Here is a 15,042-nt window from a genome sequence, read left to right as displayed (position 1 = left end):
TGGTTGGATAGTTTATCCTAGGGGCAGCCACTTGAACATTATTCTTTCTTGTTTTTTCAGAGCATGTATTCATCCCCTAAAGTTTAATATTCGAGTGTGTTGCTCCCATTCTTTGAGTGGAGTAAAGTTTTAAACAAATTGAGTAAAATTGCCTTTCGCGTATTCGATTTAAGAGAACGTTTGTGTTGACGTTGAGAAAAGTAAAGTTTTTGAATGAAGTGAGTAGATTGTGACGAAACGTGCAATTTCAGTCGGGGGATGTCTCCACTCACTTGCCAATTAGACGTGTAGTGTGTGGCTGAGAGACATCTCAGCTCCCCTACCAAATCAGACGTGTAGTGTGCGGCCGGGAAACATCTCGGCTCCCCTACCAAATCAGAGTAAAGGGGCAATGTGGCGTCGGGAGAGATCTTGGCGTCCTTTCCGGCATAGTACTGTAGCCATTGATCGATCAAACAAAAGAGGGTCGCAATCGAGAATCTAAATTCACAGAGGAAAGTTAAAGTTCAAAGTTAAAGTATATGAAAGTTATGTTTAAAGGCTTGAGTTGAGTTGAAGTTTAAAGTCTGAGTTTGTTAAAAGTGTGAGTTCATTGCATGTGACTTTCTTTACAGTTTCAAGTCTCATTTCCTTTTATCTTTAATCTTTTCCGAGAATGTTTCAAGGTAACTAGTATTTTAAGTATTATGCTTGTATTTTTAACCCTCGTTATTTCATGGTTTATACTTATTGGGTCTTTAGACTCATTACCTTTGTTTGGTGCAGGTGAGGATATCTCAGGGACCGAGGGGCAGGATACCTTGGGCTGATGGCAACGAAAGCGCCGACCCTCGACTGTGTCTTTTCCTTTTCCGCGTTTTAAGTACTGAATAATGAACTAAGGAACTATGTTTATTTTCAAAGTTTGATGGCAGGATGTGCTTTCCCTACAAACTTGTTTTATTTGGCATGTAAAATAATTTATCGGTTAAACTTTGGATGCTTGTAATGTCGAACCTCTTCTTTTAAGTTCTTGTTCATTCCTCGTTTTAAATTTCCTGTCATGTTGGTTGTTTGATTTCTGTGTTGGAGACAGATGGATTTTAAAGACTTAGGTCATGTCAAAAAAAATTTTAAAATCCGCACTTTTATTTATTTAAATTAAATATTATTTAAAGTAGATGTTAGAGTCGTTTTAGCTTATGCAATTAAACAAATAATTAATAATAATCAGAGATATACTGCGGAAACTCAAATAACTAAAATACCAGCATGCTAAAACCTAGTGACTGACCCTGCAATCCTGCCTTGGTCACTACCCAATCTCCAGATCTCTAGGAAAACTACCTGCAACTGCCCCGTTGAATGGGGTGTCCAGATAACAGAAAATAACTGAATGTGAGCGCTAAAGCTCAGTATGCTAGTACAAGTAAACATACATATATGATGCATGCAATGTAATGAACAAGTATCATATATGGGTAACGAATCAGAAATCCACTCAGACTAGCGCCTAGGACATGAGCTGTAGCCGCTGGGACTCAAACCGCTGGATCCAACCACTCATTCCTAACAGGACGTGGACCAAATGTCCCTGGATCACTATAGTTTGACAGACCCATAGGTCATAGTGACTCTCAGTGTCTAATCATCCTAACAAGGGCTGAGCACCCTATAATACTAGCTTATCTCAAAGGAGATACAGGCTCAATATGAAATGCATATGCAACATAATATTTCAAAGTAATAACATGCATCATGTTAGATAATATGAAACACATAAGCATGCAAACCCGCTGGCAATCTCAGTCAGTACTTACGTATCTTTCTAAGGCAGTTTCTAGAAGTCGTCATCTAAGTTCCAAGCCTACCATGTAACACTACAATTCATAATAACCAATGATAAGTGCATTTTGTATGCATTATTTTGTTCTATGTTTAATTTTATTTTTCATGCATTTGTTATGTGTTTTTGTTTATTTTGTGTTGTTTCGTGCATTTTATCTTCATGTCATTCTCCTTGGTTTACTTGCAGACAAATAGACGTAAACCCGGAATTTTTGCAAGAAGAAGATCAGAATGCATGACATGAGTTGAATGAGGATTTTCCCTTGAATGAAACAAATATGAGCACATGCGCGCTGTGAAACAATGAAGAAGGCGCTGATGCGGGAGAATAAGAAATATAGAAGATGCACATATGTGGCAATGGAGAAGCTTCTGCGCTTGATTAGGAATTGGAAGAATGCGCAGCTGTGTTTCAAAGCCACAAACCATCCCATCTGCCAATGAAGATGAAGTTGCACTGTTTCATAATACATGAAGAAACCAAAAGCAGCGCATCTGCGCATTATGAGATGCGCCTCTGCCCTTTTGAAGTTGAGCAGCTGCGCTTAAGTGAAGATCAGGAGCTGCGGGTCTGCGCATGAAGAGGAGCAGCTGCGCAAGCCCTGAAGAATGAAGTGATGCGCATCTGCACCTAAAGGAGCGCACCTGCGCTGTGAAGTTTTTTGGAGAAGAAGCGCAATTGCGCTGAAGATTGGAGCAGTTGCGCTTGTGTCTGGGCATGAATTTGTTCTCGGGGCAGAAAATCTCTCGCTCGAGTGCATGTTTATGTGCTCGAGCGAGCCTGGAGAAGTCGAAAAAGAATCGGTGCAGAACATGCCTCGCTCGAGCGCGACTTTATGTGCTCGAGCGAGAGATCGCGGAGTAGAGAAAAATAAAATTTTCGGAAATTAAAAGTCTTATTTTGTCGGGCATTATTTCATGGGCTTTTGAAGACATATAAAAGAGAGTTTATCAGACGTGAGAGGGGAAGGTGATCTCACGACACAACACGACAGAGGCGGCGGCTACTAAACGCGTTGGGAGTGAAGATTTTCTTTTTCTTCTCTCTTTTCTTTTTTTTTTTTTATTTTGAAATCATGATTAAAAACTTTGTTTGAATCATGATTTCTTTTATTGAGTAGTCGTTTCTTTTCGATCGAGGCCACGAGATTGGGCCGAACAAATCATTGTTGAATATTTGGATATTATTTTGGGATTTTTCATATTTTTATTTATATTATCAATTTTTGGATTTATATTTTATTCTTGTGAATAACCTGATCAATTATTTACTTGCATGTTAATTAATTATGAGTCTACAGATTAAGAATTGATTTCGATCGCTCCAATAATTGACATATGGTTGAACCGACTAGAAATAGTATTCGTTTTCAGTATGCGGATTAAGGTGCAAACTGAATTCTCATGATTCTCAATTAATTTGAATTTTATTTTAATTATGAAAGATTAATCCGTCATAATTTGAATAGGTTTAACTGTTCTAGAAATAGACTGATAAATAATTTAAAAAAATTTGCTGTGATTTAAGATTAAATCTGGATCTTAGATTTTCCACTTGTTCGCATGATTTCTTCGGTACATGTGTAGTGACCTTCTTTGAGTCACCTACTAACAAGCATGCAATCAACTTAATAAAAATACTTAATTATCAGAGTAAAACTTATGAAAACAAAACCCATAATATACATAAACCAACAAAAAACAACCGGTACTAAAACCCAAATCTGTAGTGATACAACCATATCGAAATATATACAATAAAAACTAAAAGATATTATTATACAGCTATATCAACTTCTGTTGTATAATATACTCCCTAACAGCTCCTGCACACTAGTCCTGCCTCGAACCTTCTGCTCTGTCCAACCTGAAACCTGCCCCGTAGAATGGGTTGTCCAAGATAATATCAAGGACGTGAGCGATTAACGCCCAGTACGTAAACATGAGTAAACATATAAATATGATGCATGCATATGATGACTGGACATCGGGTAATCCATCAAATCATGCTCAGACTAGGCGCCTAAATGAGTGTCGGAACATTAATTCATTATTCATAATACATTCATTGATTTTCTACACAAAATTCTCTCTAGAATTTTATTGAAGTTTTTGCTTTGTTCTTGAATTAAACTTATCAAAGTTTAATACTTTGTGGCGTTTGTCGGTTGATTATCACTTGGATTGTCAAAGACAGGTTTCTTTGAAGGTCCTCTTGATTTGTCAATTATTTTTCGTGAATCTCTGTTACTAGTTCTCATAAGCTAGGGGTGGATTTTCACAAACTTACTTGTTTCAAAAGATTGGAAAAAACACTTTGAATATTTTTGTTATTAAACTAAGGGCACGGTTTCGTCTATAATCGTGTTTGCTTTTCATGCCATTAAGGATTCATATCACATTATTAGACTATGTTTGTTTCCGTTTTCTCTTAGGGGTAAAGCAAGATGCTATCTCCAATCACTACCGTTGGGGAGTATAATTACTTGGGAGGACATGGCAGTGAATTTTCTGGAAAAATATTTTCCTTCTGCTAAGTCCATCAAATTGAAGATTGAGATCAACACATTTAGACATCATGATTCGGAACAATTGTACGAGGCATGAGAGTGTTACAAGGACTCGATGAGAAGGTGCCCGAATCACAACAACAAAGACTGGGTGCAAATCGAATTTTTTTTTACAATAGCTTGAATGCACCCACGATGATGTCTGTGGATTCAGCTGCTGGAGGCACTAAATTTTCAAAGGGCCCTACTCAGGAATATGACATGCTAGAACAGATGAGGATCAATAGCTTTTAATGGCCTACTGAACGAGCTAGAGTCAAGAAATCAACCGGAGTGTATGCTGTGGATCCCATCACATCTTGTCTACTCAAGTATCGGCGTTGACTACACAAATAGCGGTGATAAAAAAAATGAGTATAATAAATTCTGAAGGTGTGGCTATCACCATTGAAGAGTCATACACTCCTGAAGAGACCCAATACATCAACACCAGAGGTTATGGAGGATATTGAGGTAACCCTGTTCCAAATTCTTATCATCCTAGATTACGTAATCATGAAAATTTCTCTTATGTGAATAACAAGAATGTATTGAATCCCCCTCCGGGATTTAATACAAACAAGTGAGAAGAGAAACCATATATTGAAGAATTAGTTGGGACTTTTGTTGCTGAATCTGGACAAAGGATGACGAAAACTAAATCTCGTCTCGATAGCCTGGAGACGCATATGATCAATATGAATGCGATGATGAAATCCTTGGAGGCACAAATTGGGAAACTGGCAAATGCACTGAAAGATCATAACAAAGGTTGTTTCTCGAGTAACGGTGAGGTGAATACAATATAGCATTGCAAAGCCATAGCATTGAAAAGAGAAAAAGAAGTTGGGGCTGATGAACCTAAAACTGAAGTCGAGAAGGAGAAGACAGTTGAAGAACTGAAGTTGGAGATAGTAAGAATAGCGACAACAATCATACGGAGTCAAAGAGTGCATCCGAACAAAAATCTGCGCTGAAGCTGAAGCCGAAGCTTCCTTACCCGCAGAGATTTAAGAAGAAAGCGTTGGATGAGTAGTTCGCCAAATTTCTTAAGATTTTCAATAAACTCCACATCAACATTCCATTCGCTGAAGCTTTGCAGCAAATGCCGAATTATGCCAAATTTTTTAAAGAAGTGATGTCTAAGAAACGGAAGCTGAAAAAACTTAAGACATTGAAGTTGACTGAAAATTGCAATGCTATCCTTCAAAAGAAAGTTGTTTCAAAAATTAAAAAATCCAGAGAGTTTTAAGTTTTTTTGAGTGTGGTCGCACTATTGCTGTAGTGACCCTTACCCGGATCACCTACTAACAGAACTTAGGCATGCAATTAACTTAATTAAACAGATATCAGAATAAAACTGCGGAAACCATAACGTTATACAATCCCAAGTAAAGGAATCTGTAATTTATCCAAATAATATACAACCAAATCGAATAGCTGTATCAACCTCAAAACAACAGAAATAAAACCTAGACGAAGTTCCAGCTGGTCAACCACTGACTAGCCCCTCTTGGATCCACCCGCCTCGTCCAATCGCAAACCTGCCCCATGGAATAGGGTGTCCAGAAACACAGAGTACGAGACGTGAGCATAAAACGCTCAGTACGAGAGTATGAGTATACATGCATGCAAAGTGAACACCCTATAACTCGAGGTCAAAGATCAGATAACAGAGACAGACCGGGCCCTGGTATGTAGCACGCTGTGCCGTCGCTTCAGGAGGTGGCTCCCATACCATAATACAAGTGGATATGCCGGACCCAAATCGATGGAAGTCCAACCACTAACAGGATAGGGAAAAACCCTACTAACAGACATCTCGAAGGAGATAGCTCAGTATGCAAATGAATGCAGCATAAATCAATGACATATAAACCATGCAGTCACATAATACATGCATACTCAGTCAGGATATCTCGAACAGTACTTTCGTACCTCAAAATAGTGCAAGCTCTACCAACTCTAGGTCCACGCCTATAGTCTGTTCTACACTGCCAAATGATACTACTATCATTAAAGTGCTCTAAAAGCCTTAACTAAGCTATTGCATACTCCTAAATATTTATAGGAAGCAAAAGCTATACCTTCGTCCGTCGTTAGCCCTTTGTTGTCGATGCCTCCAGAACTTGGGCACAACTCCGCTACGACTATCGAACGCCTCGACGACTCCCGGGTCAAGCCTAGGAAGGCTAGAACAACTCGAATAGACTAGAAAGGAGAGGGAATACTCGAAATTGGCAATTGAAAATAAAGTCTCGGCCCTCTATTTATAGACAACGATCGGAACTTCCGATCCTCGATCGGAACGTCCGAACCTCGATCGAAACGTCCGAACCTCGATCGGAACGTCCGATCCTGCCATCGGAGCTTCCGAAGATCCTGATATGTCACGTGTCAAAATATCACTTGTTAACTTCGGATAGGGGTGATCGGAGCTTCCGATTCTGATCGGAGCTTCCGATCTAGCCAATCGTCATGTCTGACGTAATATGATCGGAGCTTCCGATCCTGCATCGGAACTTCCGAACCTACCTTCGGAGCTTCCAAACTCTATTCAAGTAATTATGATTAATTCCTTAATTACTGATTTTGGTTTCGGGCTACTACAATTGCAACACCTACTCTAAAATTAAAATTAAATCATCAAAACTTTTAATTTCATTATCGAGAAAAACACAGCCCGAAGTCCATCCACGATTGTTGAACTTGATGAAATTTATGTGTAAAGAAAAGGAAGCTTCCACTCTGAATTTGAATAATCCTGCCACTGGTTGTTTGGTAAATGGTCAATTTCCCGTTCCACGCGCTTTGTTTCCAATCCATTAAACAAATCATCCCTCTAAAATATTGGTTTTTTCACGGTTTAGTCAACATCAAAATTCAGATATAAAAAAGAGATAAAGGCGAAGGAGGCGATCGAGTTCCATCCTATATGCGTTTGAGCTACCTCCACACTTTCCAAATTCCTCGGATTCCCAGGTTAGTTTCCCTTTTAGAGATTCAGAAAGCAATCTTTTTTCGTTCATAAAACTGTATAGCCCGATCCCTTTCCACTTTCCAGGGTTGTGATCCTCGGGTCTTTTCGTTTTGTGTGCTGATTTAATCGATGAAAAGGACCCAACCCATCTGACAATTAATGTTTTAGGTTATAATTTATAGAAAGTTTTCATTTTTATTTCTTGGGTCAGAATTATGTGGCTCAGTTTTACACAAGTGTGCCATTTTAAACCTCGCCGACGTAGTTCAAAAGGGATGCTGGTGATTGATTTTGAATTATTTGGTTTCTTTTAAAGGGTGGAGCTAATTCAGTCAATATTGTTGAACAATATATTATAATAGATTATAAAAGTGCAAGAGGAAGCAAGAAACAACTGTTGGCATGAACCAGTGGAGATGATTGAGTTTTCATACAAATACGCTAATAAATCAGTGAATGAACAAAAGACTATGCTATATCTTAAAGAAACATGCACACTCACTCTGTCAAGAAATTATGTTATTTGTTACTCAGATGCCGAATTTAATAAACTCGTATCAATTTCAATAGGCATATAAAAAGTTTGGCATTGATAACTAATCTCCTCGAGGCTACAGATTCTAAAACCATGGAACTGAATTATGTCCACCTCCCTAGACTTGTACATATGTTGCTAAAACTTGCTGCCCTTTTAATACTAAGGTGCAGTGTAAAATCTGCCTTTTTATAGTAGTATCAGTGGCTTGATTACGTCTCCAATTTTTTCCAGATCAATCTCCATGGCCTCGGTTAGCAGCAGCAACGGGAAGAAACTTATTAAAATTGATATTAGTGCCGATACTGTGTGCCCATGGTGCTTTGTGGGGAAAAAGAATCTTGACAAAGCTATAGGTTTGTCCAATGACAGCTACAATTTTGAGGTATAAATGAGTAAATTTTGTTTTTAACTTTCTTTTCGTTGTATGCTTCCTACGTTTTACTCAATTAGTCCTAATTTATGTGTTGCAGATCAAGTGGCATCCCTTCTTACTTATGCCATCTGCACCCAAGGAAGGCGTCAATAAGAAGGAATTTTACCGCAATAAGTTTGGGCCTCGAGCTGAACAGATTGAAGCTCGGATGTCAGAGGTTCTTTTTGTTTCTTGGCACCCCTTTATCTTATACAGCATAAAGGAGAGCCTTTTTCGCGTTTCACATTCTGTTGGATAAATATCTAAAATTCAAGTGGTTTTGTTTTGGCAGATTTTCAAGGGGCTTGGGATGGACTACGACATGTCTGGACTTACGTAAGTTGCTCTTTAATCGATGGAGTTAATTTGACATGATGATTTCCTTTTTTTCTGTGTGCTCATGTTCTCAGTTAAGTGGGACACCCCCTATCGGTGTTTGTAGTCTTGTAGGGATCATTTGTTCATGATCACGTCTCCAATAAAAAACTATAGTTGATGGTAATCATATAACTAAATCTTTTAATTTGTACTGTAGTCCATCAATATTTCACGGATAGCCATAGACTTGGTTCTTATGACAATTTTCATACCTGAGAAGAAGAAAATCAAGCTCTTGTTTTTGGCTTCAAGTGTTTGGTTGGCCAAGGGTTTAGAGTAAAAAAGTGGTCTTTTGTACAGAGATGTTTCTAATATTTTATCGGGTACACAGGGGAAATTCTTTCAACAGCCATAGGTTACTGTATTTTGCCGGACAACAAGGGCTTGATAAACAACATAAGCTCGCTGAGGAACTTAGCAGTGGCTATTTCACACAGGGAAAGTACATTGGCGACAAGTGAGTAGAGTTGCTAGCAGTTTTGTTTTGTTAGAATCACTTTAGAAAATGATATTGTGGATCTGAATAGTCTTTAATCTTTGTTGTGTCCTTTGGAAACTAGCATGATTGTGTTTTTTCTTTGCATCTGCAGTAACTTTCTTGTAGAGTCTGCTAAAAAGGTTGGAGTCGAAGGGGCAGCCGAGTTTCTTGCAGATCCAAACAATGGAGTCAAGGAGGTAATATTTCCGAACAAGAAAACTATCCCATTCTGTTGTGTTCTTTTTTCCATACCGAAGTGTATGCAAAGGACCAATGCCAGTTTGTTTGTTTTTGAAGGTTAATGAAGATTTGAATCGCTATTCGTCCCATATAAGTGGTGTTCCACATTTTGTTGTAAGTCCCATTTAGGCATAAAGCGTTGATTTTGAATGTAATGAAAATGTTGAGGTTTTTGATATTCTTGATAGATAAACGGCAAGCACCAGCTGAGTGGCGGCCAACCGCCTGAGGCCTTCCTCAAAGTATTTCAAGTGGCTGCAAGGGAGAGCTCCTAGTTTCTTTGAAGAGGAAAACGGGATCGTCTTTGCTGACGGCTGATCTATGCTCTCTCCCTTTGCTGACGGCTGATCTATGCTCTCTCCCTTCTTTTCTTTTTATTGAACAAGAAGTCGATAATAAAATTTCATATAGTTACATCTAAAGTACGTGATCATAGTTTTGTCTAGTGTGATTGTGGAGTTCAAATCTGTGTTATGAATAAACTCGTTCGTTTCAAGTATGTAACAATATATAGGTGTTCATCAACTTGATCTGGTCAGTTTTGATTTTGTAGAGATCAAAATGAATGATTTTAGATTAAACACCATATCATTGTTGCTGTTCGATTTCAAAATATTTGGATAATAATAATTACGTTATAGAAAAACAAATGGCTTTCAATCAGTTTTCACTTGGGTTCAAATCGGCTCTTTGATTTAAACAGTGACATATGCATGCAATTCGACCCAGAAGCCAAATCAATATTTTCAATTCTATGCATATAGTTGCATTCGTTTCCAACTCCATAAATGGAAGAGAGAATTGATTCTTCAATGACGTTGCGACAATTAGTAAACATTTCTGGCCTATTTCGTATTCAAACCATGTTTTGTGAGGGGAAAAATGGTGTCTTCAAGAGTGGCTGGTTCCAAACTTCCAATACCATGGTGCTATATGTTCGGGGGGCAAGCACCTACTAATTTGTTTATCCATAGAGTAAATGGTGGTACAGACCAAAACATGCATGGTTCGAGCCAAACTTCACGTTCGAACATTTAATAATAATGAAAATAATATTCGGAATGTAGCCATACGCCGACGCCCCATCACAGTTGCATCATGCATATGCCAGCTCAAAACCATAACATGGCCGCAAGAAATAAGCAAAGCCTCAAAAGTCATGTTTTGTTAGATTCATTCGAAACTTGGCTCTTCTTCGTATGAAAGCTTAAGCTTTTCTTGCAAAATAAAAGAAACGTAAGTGGAAGAACATTCAAATGCAAATAATTGTCAATGTTGTGCTCATTCATGAATAAAAAGGCAACACTTGTAATAAGAGTTTATTTACAACAACTTCACTCAGTTATTTCTCTTTTATGTGTTGGGAGTCGGTCTCATCCACAATAACTTCTGGGATACCCTAAGGCGACTCATCAAATGCCATTACCTAGGAAATCAGAGGAAAATATCCAGAATTAGAATGAGATCTTGATGGTGAGAAGTCAAAGCCACAAGATTTTTGCTGTTCAACTTACTGCGATAGTGTTTACAACCTCTCAAAATAAGCGATTATGGATTTTTTCTTAACAAAATCTATAATCAACAAATTTGTCGAAAAAAAATTCATAATTACTTATTTTTAGAAGTTGCAAACACTATCTAAATATCAGGCCTACATAAGTCAGCATAACTCTACTCAAACAAGACATACATGATTCATAGTAATGGTAGCTGTGTTTTCTCCCTATCGAATTTGATATCCTAAAAATACAGGTGGACATAGCACGCTACACAACACAATATCTACATGATTAGGCCATAAAATAAGCAATATTGACAACATAGTTCTCAGAGGGCTCAAACTCTATCAATCTTTTTTAATTTAAAATACAATTAGTTCCGTTTCATATAAGCTGGAATTATCTTCAGATAAATATGGTATGAAATGTTTCCTAAATCTAAATTGGCTATGAAATCATATCAACATGCATGACAATATGAAAAATATCGATCTAATTTCATAACATATCATGTAATTTCCAACACTGGCATTAGAAAGGATCTCCGGTTTTTCTCTGTTCCATGTTCCTTGAACACAAGAAATGCAAAAATGATCCTGTGTGTCAATTATGTATTTCTTATGAAGTACAAAAAAACAAAATTCCCAGAGAAAAGTGGAGCTAAAGGGCTGAATCCAGCATGATCCTCCACACTAGTTAAACAACTAAACAAGATCAGCAGAAGTAATGAAATACATCCATTAAAGAAAATTTTGTACAATAATGATCAAAAAGAAAAAAGATAGAGAAATTGTTCGTGAAGAGTCAAGTTTCACGTTATGTCAAGTGAACTAACTTGCTACAATTTAACAAACCGTGCATAAGTTTGAATAAGAGAGATGATCCTACATCCTGTAAAAGTCTATGGTAAACAGGAAAAACTCAGTTGCTGTAAATAATCAAACAATGGAGAAAATAGTAACATTATAGATACGATAAAGTTCAGACTTTACCGTGCCACAAACTGGGCAGTTGTCACTTCTTTCCATCCACTCATATATACAGCCAAGATGAAAATGGTGAGAACAACTTGTCATTATTTTTGGGTTCTCTTTGGTATATTCTGCACAAGATGATGCATAAGAAATAAGAAAAACAAAAGCTTACAATAACACACAGTTTAATATGGAACATAAAAAACAAACTGAACCCAACACGATTGAGCTCTGCAGCGGAATCCATGACTGTTCAAGTTCCATATTTAAAATCACAATTTTGTCACTGTTGTTAGCCATTAGCACCTTTAACAAGAAAAATTAAGAATAGTTGAACAAAATTCACATATTAACAGCATTCACAGACTAGGAGCATCCTAAATTTGTACCTCAAGGAATGCTATTTCGTTATTCTTGAGTGATAGCGCCACATCGAATATTTTACGCATAAGGAATACAATTCTATCAGTAATTGCAGAGAGAAGATGCCAGAAGTAGTTTCTGCCTACCATCAAGACATGTTGGACAGACATCTTCATCGTCTGAAGAAGTATAAATATGAGCAAATCCACTTGTTGTTTTGGCCATTGAGAGTTTCAGCGATAATCTTGAATTATAGTCCTTTGATCCATCTTCACATGTAAACTCATTCCATTTATTCTTTTTACTCATGGACTCAGCTTCTTCATCAACTTCACTTGTTCTTAGTGGTTCGGTTTCCTGATCATGTGAATGACTTGAGCCTTTTTCCCTTCGGGAGACAAGTCCATCACGCTGCAACCGGAAGTATCTCGGATCTGCATCGTATGGTAAAGGTCTTGGAGGAGAACGATACATGTCAGCTAAAGAGTTATCAAGTGATGTAATAGAACTTAAAGAGCCAGTCGCCTGAGTGGATGAAGGTAAGGTATGTTCATCTCCTCTATGAAACAGTGAGGCATACTGCATAAGTAAAGTTTTTATTAAGATAGGACTAATGACATTTAGTAAATTTCAGTAGCCTTTGCAGGAAATGATTTGGTTAAACAGTCAAAGCTTCATAAAGAATAATTTTGTCATAGAGAAATGAGAAACCCCTAACCCCATTTCAGAAGCATTGGCAGAGTGGGAGGGATCGAGCCGGCAGAGGCCATCATGCAATCTCTCTCTTAATTTTCTTATGAGCTTATAAATTTATATCTAGCATATATATTTATTTTATGGTGTTTACTTAAATGTGGTTTTTTAAAAATCATATTGGAGAATTTAACGAATGTTTCTATTCGCTATCTGAAGTAAATATTTTTTTTACTATAGATATCACACCCTGTACGAATATGTTGAACTATGTACATTTTTAAAAATTTAAAACTATAGTATTAGACTAAGATATAATATAACGATCTGGTCATCTTGGGAGTGGTGAGAAGTCAAACCGAAAATTATGTTTTGGAAAAAAAGAAAAAGGTGAGGTGAGGTGAGGTGAGGTGCCATGGAAATGTATATTTTGAGTAAATAAGGTGAAAATATGTTGCTTTTCTTTCTGGAATCTGGTTTTGATAATGAAACCAAACATGGCCCCAAAATTTTGAAGATTAAAACACATTTGTATAACTAGGAGATCATACTGAAGAAATGTAATGCATACAGTCACTGGACACGCTTAAGCGAACAATCAGAATTAAATAATTGAATAAAGGTTTAAAACATCAGAGAATCTAAATCAAAACATAAAAATCAAAGCTTACCACATGTAAGAAGTTCTGAACAAAGCAACGAAGGCATATACAGTTCCTATGCAGAGAGCTGTTTGGATTATGGAAAATTTCACAATCATCTCGCAAACAGCAACAAGCAGCGCCCATTATCGCCAACCTCGGTTTAATTAAACCCCTCGAAATTCCAGTCCCCCCTCAGGATTTTCGCACAAAACCTGAATCAGGCCACATAAACCTTAAACGATCAAATGGGATGGCACGGAACCTAAAACGATTATAGTAGACCCGAGAGCTCGGAAAATATGAATTAGCTTTGTGAACCTGCGAGAGGCACAAACCAAATGTCCCCCTTGTTTTGTTTCTTCGTATTGGGAGGCCGCAAGCAGCTGAAATAAATACGTTATCACCTGCAATATCATTTACAGAATATATACGATCAGTGATCGAAAGCAAATGAATAAATGAAGATGACCCAGATACAAATTAGTTGTTAAATACACAAATTTTTATAATCAAGCTGCACTGAAGTCAACATCAAATCATCGACCACGCACCGACATAAACACAATAGGGTATCACGAAAGCAAACAAACAGTCACGACGAAAAGCTCTGAAATTTCCACTTTCTTCAAAATCAAGCAAGGAAGAATCACTAAATTCTCAAATCTTTCATCACCGACTACAGAATTCTCGAAATACCCACAAAATTTGGACTTGATTTTCAAAACCCATTACAGATGACACACACAGCTGATTCCCATCCAACAATTGTGGGGAAAAAAACCATGATTAACATAAGACAAAATTAAAAAGTAGAATTAACTAGCTTACGGAGATGGGGATTTGAAACAATATCCGATGTCAGAAGATCGTATCTATATCCTGGCTATCTTCTGCAACATTTTTATCTTTTTTTTTTTCGAATTTTTAGGAGGAGAAGACGACTTGAATGGACTTTTTGCTGAAATGAAAAATAACAGCAATATTATCCTCTAAAAAATACTAATAACTATTAAAAGCGCGGTAACAAATAACACGCTTTTCGTGTCGGCTAGTCGACTTTTATATTACTTCATAAATCGATACAATAATTGTTTGTTGTCTGTCTGTTGGTAAAAAAACTGGAAGACTTTGTGAAAAATCCTCAATCCAAAATTTACTTTTGGGTTCAATATCCATGTCAGAAAAATTTAGTCTTTACTTCTTAATGTATTACAAAACTTATTTCTAACTCCCTATTGACTTTTTTAGCTTTTTGTTCCCTTTTTTTTGAATTAATTAATTTAATTTAAATATTTTATTTTCTCACTTCGTCATCTTCCTCCCCCAATTTCTATGTATCGGGCCAAGCCAAACCCCTAACCAAATAACTCATCCATCGCCGAAGCCTACCAACGGAAGGAAACCCATAACCAAATAAACTCATCCATCTTTCTCTCCTCAGATTCTATCAACAGATTTCCATTTATT

At 37.2% G+C, this 15,042-nt stretch overlaps 2 protein-coding genes across 3 annotated transcripts; one reads left to right on the top strand and one right to left on the bottom strand.

The window, feature by feature from the left end:
- Window positions 1-7,201: 7,201 nt before the first annotated feature.
- On the top strand, window positions 7,202-9,988 carry LOC140891155 (uncharacterized). The gene is made up of 8 exons (XM_073299490.1): window positions 7,202-7,358; window positions 8,126-8,276; window positions 8,365-8,484; window positions 8,599-8,642; window positions 9,016-9,141; window positions 9,275-9,359; window positions 9,460-9,516; window positions 9,591-9,988. Exons 1-8 carry the CDS (start codon window positions 7,312-7,314, stop codon window positions 9,675-9,677), a joined length of 717 nt encoding a protein of 238 aa, XP_073155591.1. The 5' UTR covers window positions 7,202-7,311; the 3' UTR covers window positions 9,678-9,988.
- A 614-nt stretch (window positions 9,989-10,602) lies between these two features.
- Window positions 10,603-14,543, bottom strand: LOC140887413 (E3 ubiquitin-protein ligase At3g02290-like). 2 transcript variants are annotated; one of them, XM_073294652.1, is made up of 6 exons: window positions 14,404-14,543; window positions 13,894-13,979; window positions 13,603-13,787; window positions 12,385-12,817; window positions 11,894-12,003; window positions 10,603-10,828 (listed from the first exon to the last, which is right to left on the bottom strand). In XM_073294652.1, the coding sequence occupies exons 3-6, from the start codon at window positions 13,717-13,719 to the stop codon at window positions 10,802-10,804; spliced, it is 687 nt and encodes a 228-aa protein (XP_073150753.1). In that variant the 5' UTR covers window positions 13,720-13,787; window positions 13,894-13,979; window positions 14,404-14,543; the 3' UTR covers window positions 10,603-10,801. The 2 variants fall into 2 exon arrangements, with proteins under 2 accessions (XP_073150753.1, XP_073150752.1); XM_073294651.1 differs by lacking the exon at window positions 10,603-10,828 and having other exon boundaries at window positions 10,835-12,003.
- Between the last annotated feature and the right edge of the window lie 499 nt (window positions 14,544-15,042).

This window comes from Henckelia pumila, chromosome 3 (assembly GCF_033568475.1).
Source record: "Henckelia pumila isolate YLH828 chromosome 3, ASM3356847v2, whole genome shotgun sequence".
Classification (NCBI taxonomy): Eukaryota; Viridiplantae; Streptophyta; class Magnoliopsida; order Lamiales; family Gesneriaceae; genus Henckelia; species Henckelia pumila.
This window is presented reverse-complemented; position numbering and strand designations above follow the sequence as displayed.